Source organism: Ahaetulla prasina, chromosome 5 (assembly GCF_028640845.1).
Source record: "Ahaetulla prasina isolate Xishuangbanna chromosome 5, ASM2864084v1, whole genome shotgun sequence".
NCBI lineage: Eukaryota > Metazoa > Chordata > Lepidosauria > Squamata > Colubridae > Ahaetulla > Ahaetulla prasina.
The window spans coordinates 54,856,096-54,870,951 of record NC_080543.1 but is presented as its reverse complement, the minus strand read 5'-3'; the positions used below and the strand labels follow the sequence as shown (position 1 = coordinate 54,870,951).

Here is a 14,856-nt window from a genome sequence, read left to right as displayed (position 1 = left end):
CTTGAAGTTTATAGTGTGATGATATTATATTGGATTAGGAAGTTCAAAATTCAAGCCCACCCCCAACCATGGAATGTCACTGGATGACTTTGGGCCAGTCTTCAAATTCAACCTTGTGCTTCTAAAGGAAAGGCAGGATATAACTACAACAAAGTACAGGAATAGTTCACATGTAATACTAATTTGTTGTATTGATTGAGACTTCAAAGGGATTCCAGAGTTGTTCTGCAATTAAAGGTAACTGATAAATTCCCATCATCTATTTTTTGCAATGATCTATGTAGGTTAATGAAACAGAGAAGTAATCTGTTAATTTCCGGAAGGATTTACAAAACTGGCATAGCCATGTAACTACAAAGTGGATTAGTTTAGCTGTTATACAATACTGTTATTATCTCATCAGGATAATCATGCAGCTTTCTTGCTTAATTCATTAATTTTTGTATGTCTGGGAAAATGACACTACTTTTTACTTGTAACCTACCACATTTTTTCCCTTTAGGAAAATGTTATTTAAGAATTGAAAAAAATCAGAACAGCACAACAGTACATATTAGCTGGTTGTTATATAACAATCTGCCTCAAAAAACAATCAAAGCCATTTTTCTTCTTCAAGTTGAACAATCAACTTTTGAATTAACTGTGAAGCTTAATAATAAATAATGCTACATTTCACTACAGGTTTTAGTCTTTTAACCAAATCACAAGATTAGACCAATTAAACAATGTAAGGCTCTCATCTCAACAATTTAATGTTAGCAAATTTTAATTAGTGACCTGCTTCAGGGACTTGCTGGTCCAGAAAACAAATGTCTAAACTTAGGCCTACTGCTGTTTTATCATGGATAATTTATTGTAAAGCCATAAATATATTGCATTAAGAAAGCATATGCCTACACAAAAATTCATGAACCATAGGAAGAAAATCCCACAGTGAATGTTTGGGTATGAATAAGAGAAAGACAAGTGATAACTTCATGGATGTTATCTGCTCCATGAAGAAGATGATATCTTCTTCATGGAGCAGAAGATATTGGTATCTTTCAAAGAAGTGTGTGATAGCAGGAAATTTCAGTTTAGTTTACATCTGCTGAAAGCAGTGGTGAAATCCAAATTATTTTACTTCCGGTTCTGTGAGCCTGGCTTGGTGGGTGTGGTGTGGCTTAGTGGGCGTGGCTTGTTGGGCATGGCAGGGGAAGAATACTGCAAAATCTCCATTCCCACCCCACTCCAGGGGAAGGATACTGCAAAATCCCCATTCCCTCCTCACTCCTGGGGGAAGGATATTGCATCTGGGTCCTCATTTTACTGACCTTGGAAGGATGGAAGACTGAGTCAACCTGGAGCCAGTCAGAATTGAACTCCTTGCAGTGAGCAGTAAGTTAGCCTGCAATACTACATTCTAACCACTGCGCCACCACGACTCATCCCACATTGAGCACAAAAGCCAGTTGGATGACTTTGGGCCAGTCATGTTCTCTCAGTGCTGGAAAAAGACAAAGCCCTTCCAAACTATTGCTAAGAAAACTGCTTGAACAACTCCAGGCAGTCACCAAGAGTTGGCAACAACTCAAAGGCATCAAATTCGGGTGGGGGAGGAGTTAATTTCATCCTAAAGAATTAAATTGGGCAAGTTCTTCCAGCAGATTATGAAATAACATACTTGGGAATACTGTGATAGAAATGCAACAAGAGCTATAACATGAGGCATTTTAGCTTACTATCATTGAAAAATGCTATAGAAATTGTGTCAATAAAATTACTCATCATTATTTGTTAAATTGCAATGATACAACTATTAGGTGACTTCATAGTTGGCTGAATGACAGCATCCAGAGAGTTGTCATAGATAACTCCATAGCAACTTGGATATGGCAGTGGGACAAGTACCACAAGCCCAGGCCTATTCATCATTTTTATTAATTGTCTGTATGAAGAAATTAGTGACTGTAGCTCTTATAGCATGGAAAAGACTGGACAAGAACTACAACTGGCCCCAACATTCCTAATATCCAGAAAGGCTCTGAAGACAGTTTGGCTAAAAGTGTAAAGTTTTAAAATGTAAAAGTTAGGAAACCTCTATTTCTTTTATGCTGTTTCTATTACTTTTTCTACTTCTGCTTTGCTATATACTTCCCAAAATCTAAGCAATTGGTTTCAATGTACAAACAAACAACAAACAAAAATTATTAAATTGGCAGAAAACCCAAAATAGGAGAATTAGCTAGCATTTTAGAAGAAAATAAGATTTCCAAAAAAATGCTACTCCTCTCATGCTGTTGGGTTTTTTTGTTTTTTCCCCCAAAACAGACAGAATCAGCTTTGATGTACGATGGCGTCTACATAGTAGCAGTGGCGTCCCAACGGGCCTTCCAAATGACAGTCAGCTCTCTCCAGTGTCACCGGCATAAGCCATGGCGGTTTGGAACTCGCTTTATGAATTTGATAAAAGAGGTATATATGGGTTGTTCTTGGAATCAAAAACGATGCTTTCTTTATCTTTACTGAATATGGATTATTTTCTTCATAACGTTCAATGTCTCTTCAGTGTCCCAATATATTCAATTTTCCTTCTTTGACAAAGAAGCATCATGTTAGCATTGCCCAAATTTAGTTTAGTTTGTTGTAAAGGAGAATTAAATTTTAAACATCAGTAATTCTGGCCTCAGAATTAATCAAGAAACTATTAAATTTCAACTTCTAGTAAATTTCTATTTGCTGAGCTTTGGGACACTGAAACAATTATTCATTTTTTCAGAATTCTTTAATTGCAATAATACAAGAGCAACCAATAGATTTAAACTTAATGTAAACCGCTTTAATCTAGATTGCAGAAAATATGACTTTTGTAACAGAATCATCAGTGCTTGGAACACTTTACCTGACTCTGTGGTCTCTTCCCATAATCCCAAAAGCTTTAACCAAAAACTTTCTACTATTGACCTCACCCCATTCCTAAGAGGACCATAAGGGGCATGCATAAGAGCACAAATGTGCCTACCGTTCCTGTCCTATTGTCCTTTTTTCTTCTTCTTATATATATATGTATATGCTTATACCTCCTAATATTTCCTCATATATATGTTTCTATACTACATAATCTTTTTGTGTGATGCTTATATATATTGTTGTGACAAAATAAATAAATAAAATAAATAAATTCTCTCAAAAGAAAGTATTTGTTGAAATACAGAGAACGAATGGCCTTGTTTTCAAGTATTTTTTCCTGAAAGGTTCATTCATTTTTTCTCACAAAGAGGCGATAGTCAAATTTATCTAGCTTATATCTACAATTGTAGAGCAGTGCTTTCAGCTAGATTTTATACATTTAGCTAGGCAACTGAGTGCTATAACAGCAGAATTGGATATCTAGAGATAAAATTTAGATCCTCTTCGGATTGCTTCAGAATCTTTTCATACCACAGGACTTTGGAGAGGAAGGGTTGGTAATTTGTATGTATGAGTAAGTGTGTGTTTGGGTGGATATAAATGCATATTATTTTGCTAAATGGATTTCCTTCTGACCTTAGAATTTACAATTCATCACATTAGCACTAAAAATTTTACAGATGCTATGAATAAATTATGAAAATAGTAAAATAAGGAGATGGAATAGTCACAGGCTAGAGCACGTTTGCTCTAAAAGTAATAGAAATACAACAATTAAAAATATATAGTATGTCATTGCAATAATACAGTTAGAAATATATATATACTTTTCTAATGAAAATATTATTCAAATATGTATACATTTCTAATACATTGTTATAACTATCATATTTTTAAAACACCATCAAACAACCTATCCCAGGATTTTGGTAAGGACTTGATTAGTGGATAAAAATGCCAAATTCAGTCTAAACATCTGGCTGATATTAATAATAGAAAAGGTATGAATGTGCCTTGTCCTACCTTTATGGATTGAATGAGTATTATATATGATTTTTACTCAACATTAGTGATATGAAATTGAAGATTTGGGATCAATATAAAAAAATCCAATATAAAAATCCATCAGTATAAAAATCCATGAATACTATTTCTGTAAATATCTGTAAATATTTAAAATGTAGTAATGTTTCCATAAATAAGATTGAAATGGAAATATTATTATGTCAAGTCACTATAAAGAGGATTATTTTCTGTCACAAATTATGTTAATAATCCCAGGAGTTGAATAATACTGTGATAAATGGTAATTCAAAATTCCTTGAAATTCTTTTCTTTTGATTTCATTAGTGCATAATCTGCTTTCTGGCATCAATATTTGTATAGTTAAATATTATTTCAGGTAGTCCTTGATTTTCAACCAGTTGTTTAATGACCATTCAAAGTTATTATGGCTGAGAAAAGATTTGTAAAGCACTTCTGATGTCATAAAATGTCACTCTGTCCCCATGGCTGCATATCGTGATCTAAGTGCTTGGTAACTTATTATCAAGCACCCTGGGAACATGTGATCACTATTTGTGCAACTTCCTTAGAAAGCCAAACTGTTGATACCTGCTGAAGGATTTCCCCTCCCCTCCATACACAGGGAGCAGTGTGTGGAAATCCTTTTGTCAGAAAGGATTTGACAGAAAGTTTGGATCTTTGGAACTTTGCAGAAGTCCCCTTTTGTGGATGGAAAGGAGGGGAAATCCTGAACTGGGTTAGACAAACAAAGATTTGAGCTCCATTCCTGCACTGTTCAGGTTCTTCTCTGCATGTAGTACTTAGCTATTGATGAAATACTAAATTAAAGAAAAGTATAGAATTAATCAAACATGACTACTTTAACCAGTTTCAAAAGTAATTATATCAAGGAATAGAAGTTACACATCTATTTTTTATTTTTAAAAGCTGAAGCTAAACATACTGCACATAATCAACCAACAAATGCTCTGTCTTACACATTGGCAAAAAAATAAATAAATCAGAACACAAAATACAAGCTGGGTGGATATGACCTAGCAGACGACCCTCACTCTGTCGAAGTCCTTGGAGTACTCATCTCAAATGATATAAGTGCCAGAGCTCACTGTAACAGCATTGCTAAAAAAAACATTAAGAGTTATTAATCTTGTGTAGCTTCTTCTCTGGTAATATTGAACTACACACTAGGGCATACAAAACTTTTACCAGACCAATTATTGAACACAGCTCATCTGTCTGAAACCCGCACTGCATATCTCTGTATATTCCCCAAACCCCCAAAACTTTAAGCTTAAACTGTCTACTGTTGACCTCACCCCATTCCTAAGACGTCTGTAAGGGGCATGCATAAGTGCACCTGCGTGCCTATCGTCCCCTGTCCTAATATTCCTTTTTACTTACTCTTTTCATGTATCCAAGTTTTGTTTATACTTTTACCTGTTATCTTATATATGATTGACAAAATAAATAAATATAAAACATAAATATATCAACATTAATACAATCGAACCAGTCCAGAGATATTTCATAAGAAGAGTCCCCCACTCCTCTGCTTACAACAAAATACTTTATGCCATCAGACTTGAAATTTTGGGCTTAGATAACTTAGAACTTTGCTGTCTGACCTAAGCGTAGTACATACAATCATCTGCTACAATGTCCTACCAGTCAATAAATACTTCAGCTTCAACCAAAATGATATACGAGCACACAATAGATACAAACTCATGGTAAACCAATCCAAACTAGATTGCAGAAAATACAACTTTAGTAACAGAGTTGTCAACGCCTGGAATGCACTACCTGACTCTGTGGTTTCTTCCCCAAATCCCCAAAACTTTAACCTTAGATTGTCTACTGTAGACCTCACCCATTCCTAAGAGGTCTTTAAGGGGCATGCTTAAGCGCACCAGCGTGCCTACCACCTCTGTCCTAATGTTTTCTTTTATTTGTATTCATTTCATGTATTCATGAAATGACTTGTATCTGTTATCAAATACATGCTTGATAAAATACATAAATAAATAAAATAAATCATATTTCTATCTCCCTCTCAATCTGTGTTTTAGGGCCACTGGAGTGGTTTGACAGGACGGATTTCTTTCAACAAAACAGATGGTTTAAGAAAAGATTTTGATTTGGATATCATCAGCCTGAAGGAAGAAGGAATGGAAAAGGTAACCAGTTTAGTACCGCTGTATTCATAATGTGACCTAGATGGTATAGTCAGAAAGACTGTAGATATTTAAAGGCCTAGTTGACTACAGGTGGCTATATTGTTATTTATACCATAAGGTGACCAAGGCACATTGAAATGAATTTTCAAGGCTTTTCTCCACCACTTCCTTCTCATAGCAACCTATGTAAATTTAATGTTTTTCTCAAATTGAAAAAAAATACTGCTAGTATCATATCATTTTATTAAAAATTATTTACATTGGCAGCAAAATTAAGAGAATAATGTATTAAAATAAAATACCATAAAATTAAAGGACTACTATTGTTTTCTTCTGCAAAAGATAGGAATCCTGCAAATTGTGTTGTTTTTCATATTCCATATGCTAATATAAACAAATTTAGATATAAAGACAATATCTTCCTTACTTACTATCATGCCGGGTAGAGACCATGACTATTTTAAATTGAGCCTACATTCTGTCATCATCATATCAATTATTTTTAATATCTTCCCTGCAGCATTATAGACCATAATACTTTTAAGTGGGTTAGTTTGGAGAAGGCTCTAGTTTGTTCATAATTTGAAATGGGGATAGTAACATTTCACAAGCGCCTTATTATGAACAACTTTCACAGTATAGTGTGTGGGCTTAGAACTATCCCATCCATTTCTGTTATCTTAAAAAAAGAAGGAAATGTTTTTATTTTAAAGAACAGTAAATTTGATTAGCTTTGTATCAAGCTATCCCAAGAACATTGGCCACCTCTTGAAAGAATCCTGTTTTTCAGAGGCCTTGTGCAAGGTCATCAAATTAGATAAATTTGTTTCTATTATATATGGAGAATATTTTTTGAACAATCTTTAATGTAATGTAATAGATTTCCAACCTAAACTTATCTTTTCTAGTTGGTTTGCAAATCTCCTTTTTACCTGGAAAAATTGATTTGTGCATTCATGTTGTTGATCTTTCATCTAAGCATGTGGTCTCCCTCTGAGGATTCGTTATCTCTTTTTTTCTTCCTCAAATTTTCAAAACTGTTATAGCTATCATAAGCAAAATGATAAGAAAACAAAATCAATTTCTTTATTCTCCCAAGATCAGAAAATGACTTTTAGAGTGTTTTGCTAACACAGTAAAATCCAAGTCAGGACATTGCTTTACTGTCTTATTTACTTATTTAGTTGTTACCAAAGAGTTCCTTCTATGTTCTCTACCAAGGTTATAAGAAAACTTCTCTGGTCTCATGGTAAATCTCACATTCCACCATATGTGATCAATAGTACCAATATTTGAGGAACAGTACTGCTTTCTGCCTGAAGCTTGCATACACATTGCTTTTGGAGACAACGTGAAGCAATGATGGCACAGTACTGGATGTTCTATCAGTACAGGTCCGGCCTGCAAGAATTAATAACCACTAAATAACAGCAAAGAGTTTACTCAGGTACATCTTTGCTACTGCTTAATGGTGCTCTGACCCACTCACTGGGCGATGTAAGCAAATTCTGAAATTATTGTATGCTGGCTGCAGCAGGCCATGATCTGGTTTGTTTTATTCAAAAGCTATCACCATTATAGTTCTTCCATTGTTCACCATCTTCTCTTTGAAATTATTAACAAAGCTTTCAAGAAAGCAATCGGTTTATATGGGCTCTTCTATGCAGCCTTATCTTGATGGTGGATTTTTTTTTTAAAAAAAAGATGCTGTTTGATGTACTATAGTGCTTTCGTTCAATAAGCCCCAATGTATTTAAAGCCTCTAAACAAAGGTTGTTATTTATACTATTACCCCAATCAAGTTCAGAGAATGTCCAACAGTGTATTGTTCATGCTTTTTAGATGAGCTTGAAAGACCTGGTATTGCTGTCACATGCTTTGCATTATCTCACCTATTTGTGTCCTATGCAATTCTTCATTTCAAGGTCATTGATCTAGGTTTCTCCAGAGGGGCTGTCAATTGGCACAAAACATAAAAGTCAGTTCTTCAATGAAGCAATACTGAAAAATGGTGCATATCTGATCTTTTAAAATAAATGCCAGGTATAGGATTAATAAGAGATAAGTTCTACACATTTTTAATTTCCTGAATTATTTTTATACATATCTAATTCATCTTTAGTTCAATCTGTTTACCACAGAAATGTGAAAAGGTGTGTGAAAGGTTGACTTTATTTTCATGCTCTGTCATGCACTGCCCAAGAATAAGATCCAACTGGACGCTAAGATCCAGTGGTCTAAGGAAAGATCCATTATGGAGAGATCCCAAACTTGGAACTCATCATGGAATGGAACCCTTTTTTTTGTAAGAAACTTTGTAACATAATTATAGCAATAGCAATAGCATTTAGACTTATATACCACTTCACAGTGTCTTACAGCCCTCTCTAAGCGGTTTACAGAGTCAACATATTACCCCCAACAATCTAGGTCATTTTACCCATCTCTGAAGGACAGAAGGCTGGATCTACCTTGAGTCGGTGAGACTTGAACTGCTGACAGGCAGGCAAGGAAATTCTGCTTTCTGGCAAATCTAAATTGTGCAGCACAGCTGTTCCTCCCCCTCACTGTTCTACCTTTGCAGACTCAGAAAAGGCTTCTTAATCCTTGTTTTTCAGCACTGTGCAGTAGCGCCTGCGGTGCCCATGGATGCAAAGCACGCTTTGGCATACACCGCTCATGAACACGTGAAGCGAACTGATAGCAGGCTTCAAAGCATTTCACCCCTGGTTCTTTTGCTTCTTTAGTTCTTTTTCAGCTGAAGTGCTGATATTTTTATGTGTGTGTGGTATGCATGTGTGTGTGTTTCCCATCATCAGCCACAGAAGGAAGAGAAGACACTAATAGGTCCTAAAAGTTTAATCAGAACCTATATCGATATTTTATTGTTTGATGTTTTCAGGAGGCTTGTTGATCTGATCTCGAGTTAGTGAATTCAAAACAGGAGGAATCAGTTGCTGGCTATCGATCATTTCACATCAAGCAGGAATTTCAAGAGGGGTAGCTCAGTTTCAATAAATATAGTTCAATAAATTTTTCATTATTTGAGATTTTATAGATTTCGTTTGCTAGTAATTTTCATGCACTAAAATTTTAATCTAGAATTATGCGTATCAAAACTAATTGGAGCCAGGGCCAGGTGTAGAATTATAATCTCTTAGACAGCCTCGCCTTGTTTTTTAAAATCTGCAATATAGGATTAGATGTAATAGAAGAGCCACTTTATATTTTTGTTGCTGACTTATTGGAGTAATTTTTTAGAAATAATATTATATTATTTTTATAATATATTAGAAAAGGAGTATGCTATAGTTCTTGTTATTGCTGCTCAACTGTAAAAGTAGCCCATTCCATTTCCTAAAAATTAAGTTCAAAGACACTTACACCAGACAGTGAGCTATTTCTGTGATTTTTTTCCTTTTATTGAATAGTTTCTGAACATCAGGTTTTTTTTAATCTGGGGTTCTATTTTAAAAAGATAAACTTTAGCTGATTCCACAAGCATTCCATTAGCTAGTTAAGGATGAAAAGCTTCTTGAACTGATTTGAGGCAATCTACCTTTCAAGCAGGACTAGAGAAAAGAAGCCATCAGAGCGTACACTGATAAAACTGATAATAAGTAAGTGGACCAATAATAGGTAAATGGAACATCTGTGGGAAAACATTTGTAGTCTGGAATGGTTTCCACCTTGCTCCCCAAAAGGCTCTACTTGCAAGGACATTCTTCACTCCTGTGAATATCCTATTTACTTCACTATTTTTGTAACAATATACACTTCATGGTTTGTACCAATTGACAGCACTAGTGTGAAGTTATCCAATTATTTACTTGTAATATGTGTCTTTAATATAATTCTTGTACAACTTCTTACAGCTCATGTAACTTTTATTTTTAATGATAAATATGATAGCTCCTACATAATTAGAAGCTTTATGAATTTGCAAGAATGACTAGGAACTACATGCTCAAAACAAATCTGAAACAGGTGATCTTTTTTAACCAATCTAAACATTTATGCACATGTTTTCCTGTAAAACTTGTTACAAATATACTGATATTTTGGCCCTTTATTATTCTCTCACTGCCAAAGAATGGATACAAATCCTTATAATTAGTTTTGAAGAGCTGTGTGCATGCTATTTCGACTATTGTTATTGATACTATTAACACTAAATGTTATTTGATTTGCTGAGTGTCATTATTTAATATCTGAATGCTTTTTCATTACTCAAAGTGACATTTTTTTCACTTTCCTCCAGCTAAATAAAGCAAACTTGTTTGCATCTGTATTATGTTTATAATGAATCTCTTTTGGAACAAATATGGAAAACAAAAATGAGCCTTTGAATATAATATAGATCCGGTGTGTAATAGGTAACCTGTAGATTCCTGTAAGCTGCCTTGAACATTGGAATATAAAAATGTATATAAACTATGAATCAATAATAACTCAAAGAAATAAATGTATTAGAAATATAAAGTCTATTTACTTATTTTCATGTTTTAATTTTAATAAATTGATTGTGCTATATGTTTGAAAGGGAATGGATATACAATACTTCTTTTTACTTATATCTAAGAGTTTAATAATATATGTATGAGTGAAAAATGGTTTCTTCCAGTCTATGATAATTTATATTTACAGCTGTTCAAATGCACAAATATATTGTATATTCTGCTGTATGTTGAAAAACTTCAGTTTAATTGGTATGCCTTTATATCTAAGAATTGGTGTAGAATTCTAATTATTTATAGAAAGCCACAGCATATTGTGTAGGTAGACAAGGATCCACAATATCTGAAACTAGGAATTGTCCATGATCTTGTGCTGAGGTTCAAAGGTGACAAATTTGAAAACATAAGCTTAACTTTGGAGGCATATATAGGATTTTGACAAACTAAACCCAAGATCAGTCAAATGTATATATACTGAATAATAGATATATTGGTCTACATTTGAATCTGGAAACCGGTATCATTTTGATATGCCACTTTATTGTAATGCCACAATTTGTGTAATGCATGCACAGATGAATTTAATAGATGGTGGTGCTCACATATAGCTCCATATCTGTAATGGAAGCATCAGGGATGGTTTATGTTTTTTCATAGCATACAAATTTTGACTCCTCTGCAAATTAGCCTTATTGGCATAAAAATGATCTTATAGACTTCATCTTTCCTTATAAGAAGTAAGCATTTGTGAGTCTCTTTGGGAATTTACATAGCCCTACTTCCACATTCATCACAAACACCCACATAGCTAATGCTCACAATTATATACAGTATGGACAAATCTCTGAAGAAGAAAAAGATATGTGTTCAGGGCGAGAGACACAAATAGTTTATTTTACCAAATTACTTTGGTAAATCATTGCATCTGTGTGTTCAGACTGGGTGGACAGAGATTTTTCTTAAACCCTCTAAATATGTATCCTTCACAAACACTATATTTGCCTGAGGTGACATCATGCCATTTGTTCAAGTTCATATTTTGCTAACTTTTTCAATTAGATGTCCATATATAAGCAAAACTATCATATTATATTATTCTATCGATGGGCTTTAGAATCCCATAAGATTAGATCTGGTTTAGAAATTAATAATGACCATATAGTCCGGTTTGAACCCAGTTCAGTGTTACGGATTCAACTTTACTTGTTTATCCCCTTCTCTCCCTATTTTGGAAAAGTGACAGACAACGGTAGAATCTTTTCACATGCATAGTACTGTATATCTGCAATATTCAAATGTTATACTTCTCACAAAGCTTTAGTTTGTGATACATACAAATTGGTTGAAACCACATAATAGAAAGTTAATTCAATTTCAAATTCAGTCTTATATGATGTATATTCCTTAGCTTGATTCATCTCATTTAGCTACTTTATTGATGAACCAACTTTCTTCAATAAAAGAATTCATTCATTAATTAGTCAATTCATTATGTCAAAACCTATTTCTAGTTTACAACAGAAACTATGTAGCTATTAAAGTGAAAAGGATTGTCCAAGTTATTCCTGACAGCATATATGATAATTGTACTGTAGTACTTATTTATATATTACAAGAATAGAACAGAAGAAAAAATGCTCAGATCTAGTACAGATCCATATATTAATTACAAGCAAAATGCATTTTGTGAAGTTTCAGAGAGAAAGGGCCTGTAGAAAACGCATGTGAAGAAATATGAAAAAGTGAAATAAAATCAATATGAGGGCATTTCTAATTTAGATAGATGAAATATCAGTACTATTAATTATTAAATCTAATAATCCAGCAATAATTAACTCAGTAAACCTTAATGCTATTAGAGAATTATAATGAAAATCTAAGTATACAATTATAATAGTTTTGCATTTTATTTTTAATGAAGAATTGTTATGTGTTCTTTTTTGTTCTTTTATAAATTAAGGTTGCTGGTGAAGTTTCTAATCATTTATATAAAGTTTGGAAGAAGGTTTGTATCTAGACAAGCTGTGTAAGGAACTGTTACTTCAAGTCTCAAACTATTCCTTGGGATTTTGAAAAATTGTATTAAATTGCAGTTTAGAGACAATATATTTGAATGTGTTTTCCTGTGCAAAACAGATTTTTGATCATATAGGAAGTCTTCCTACACAATAGACTGGGATGAATACATAATAATTACAATTTAGAGCACAATGATGTTATCAACCTGGTTTAATCGAAATCATAGTCAACCAAAATATTAGCTGTACTGCCAAAAATCAAAATTAAATTCTCATTCTGCTTTTATGAATGAATAAAGATCTCCCTCTTTCAAGAATTTGTAAAGGTTAGGAAAAGATTTAATAGAAAGGGTGCTAAATGCATTTCAAGATATTGATTTACCATCAATTTGTACCTTATAATGATTGGATGAGATTCCTTTAACTTGACTTATAATCCACCTTTTTGTTCTAATGAGCACTGGATGCAGCTACAAAGATCATTTTGATCAATGCAACATTACTGTGGATGATATTGAATAATATTTTTGGCTTAATATGGACTAATATAATATATATGGGCATGTGCGTATATAAAAACCAATATCAGTTATAATATAGATGTAAATTATTTTTGATCATTTTGATCAAAGAACACTTCTGCCCACATAAGAGACATATTGAGAACTGTTCACTGGAATGAAAGGTAATGTATCCATAATAAATTCCCTTGCATATTGAAAAAAGTAGTTAAATAGAATTACTTCCTTTTTCTTAAATCTCTTGTATCACATATTTTTGTACTACAAATAAATTAATCAGGAAATATAGTATTTTTTTATAATGCACCTATTAGCTCAGTATATTTAGTTTGAACTATATTCCTAATAAAATATCTAATTATTAAACTTTTTATTGTTATAAATTCATTAATAGCTGAGGCTGTTAGAAGCCTGTTATTAGAACACAGCAGCCTGCAATTACTGCAGGTTCAAGCCCGGCCCGAGGTTGACTCAGCCTTCCATCCTTTATAAGGTAGGTAAAATGAGGACCCAGATTGTTGGGGGGGCAATAAGTTGACTTTGTAAATATACAAATAGAATGAGACTATTGCCTTATACACTGTAAGCCGCCCTGAGTCTTCGGAGAAGGGCGGGATATAAATGTAAAAAAAAAAAAATTAATGAAGCCAAATAAGTCTGGTTTCTTGAGTCAAAGTCTCAAATTCAGAATCAGAACTAATTTGCATGCTCTTGATATTTTTATTATCAGTGATAACTATCATCCACAATCGGACATGTAATAATATATGTGAAGGGAGTTTATTTTAAATTAATTTAATTTGGTACTTCTTCAGTTCATGTGTTGGGAAGTATTTCTCACTGTGAATTGTCACTAAACTGCAATAAGCCTGAATTCCCTCTAGTGATGTGATCTGTGATGTTATTCCTTCAAACACAATTCTAATCTTTCACTTCTGTAAAACTAACTAACACTGTCATCCTACTAATATTAATGTATTGTAGTTCTATATTTTATCTTGTACTGTTTGTGACTGTGCTGGTTGGTTTTAGTTTTTGTTTTTATACTGATGTTTTTATAATTTCTCATTGCCTGTATTTCAAACACATTTTAATATATTTTAAAATACCGGTATAAGATGGCAACTTGTGAAAGCATAGAATCTTTACATCCAAAAGATTGTGGCTTTAACGCTGTCAGGGTATGATTGGAGCCAGCAGAAAAGCAAGTCAGACTTAAGAAAGAGATCAGGAGAGAAAAGGTGTACCAATAAATATGCCCTTTGGTAGAAACAGAGGAAAATAGCAGGGATGGAGAAAAAGAGGAAATAATTTGCCGAGCATTCTCAATAACCAGTAATCTTGGTTAAGTCAATACATCTCAAGTAGCTGGGAAGCATAGATCTGAAATTTGCTGTGCTGATCAACACCAGAGAAATTAGATGATTGGTCAAGGTTAGTATGCAGCAGCTTCTTATTTTTATGACTTTACTGCCCAGAGAAAGAGGACAACCATTAACTTATCATTTTTAAATGGACTATCATTTTAATTCTCCCTTTCCTGGGCATTTTGGATAGAATATATGGAACTTGGATTCCATCAGCATCTAGAGGTTTCTCTGGTTCTTGTATAATGGTATACTTCTCTGGAAAAAAAGAAATAACCCTACTTTATGATATAATAGCATTCTTAATTTTAGAATCAATGCTGTTGAATTGATTTCTTTATAAATGCATATAATTCTCTGAAACAATGGCACTGTTATTCTGAATTTGTAGAAGTAGAAAA

General features: G+C 33.4%; 1 protein-coding gene across 1 annotated transcript in view; it reads left to right on the top strand.

Annotated features, from left to right (window-relative positions):
• The window catches only part of GRIK1 (glutamate ionotropic receptor kainate type subunit 1), a 181,260-nt gene that overhangs the window by 124,587 nt on the left and 41,817 nt on the right, over window positions 1-14,856 (top strand). Inside the window, exons 7-8 of the mRNA XM_058184958.1 lie at window positions 2,311-2,454; window positions 5,985-6,092. Coding sequence (XP_058040941.1) covers window positions 2,311-2,454; window positions 5,985-6,092 — 252 coding nt within the window. The remainder of the gene's footprint in view (window positions 1-2,310; window positions 2,455-5,984; window positions 6,093-14,856) is intronic.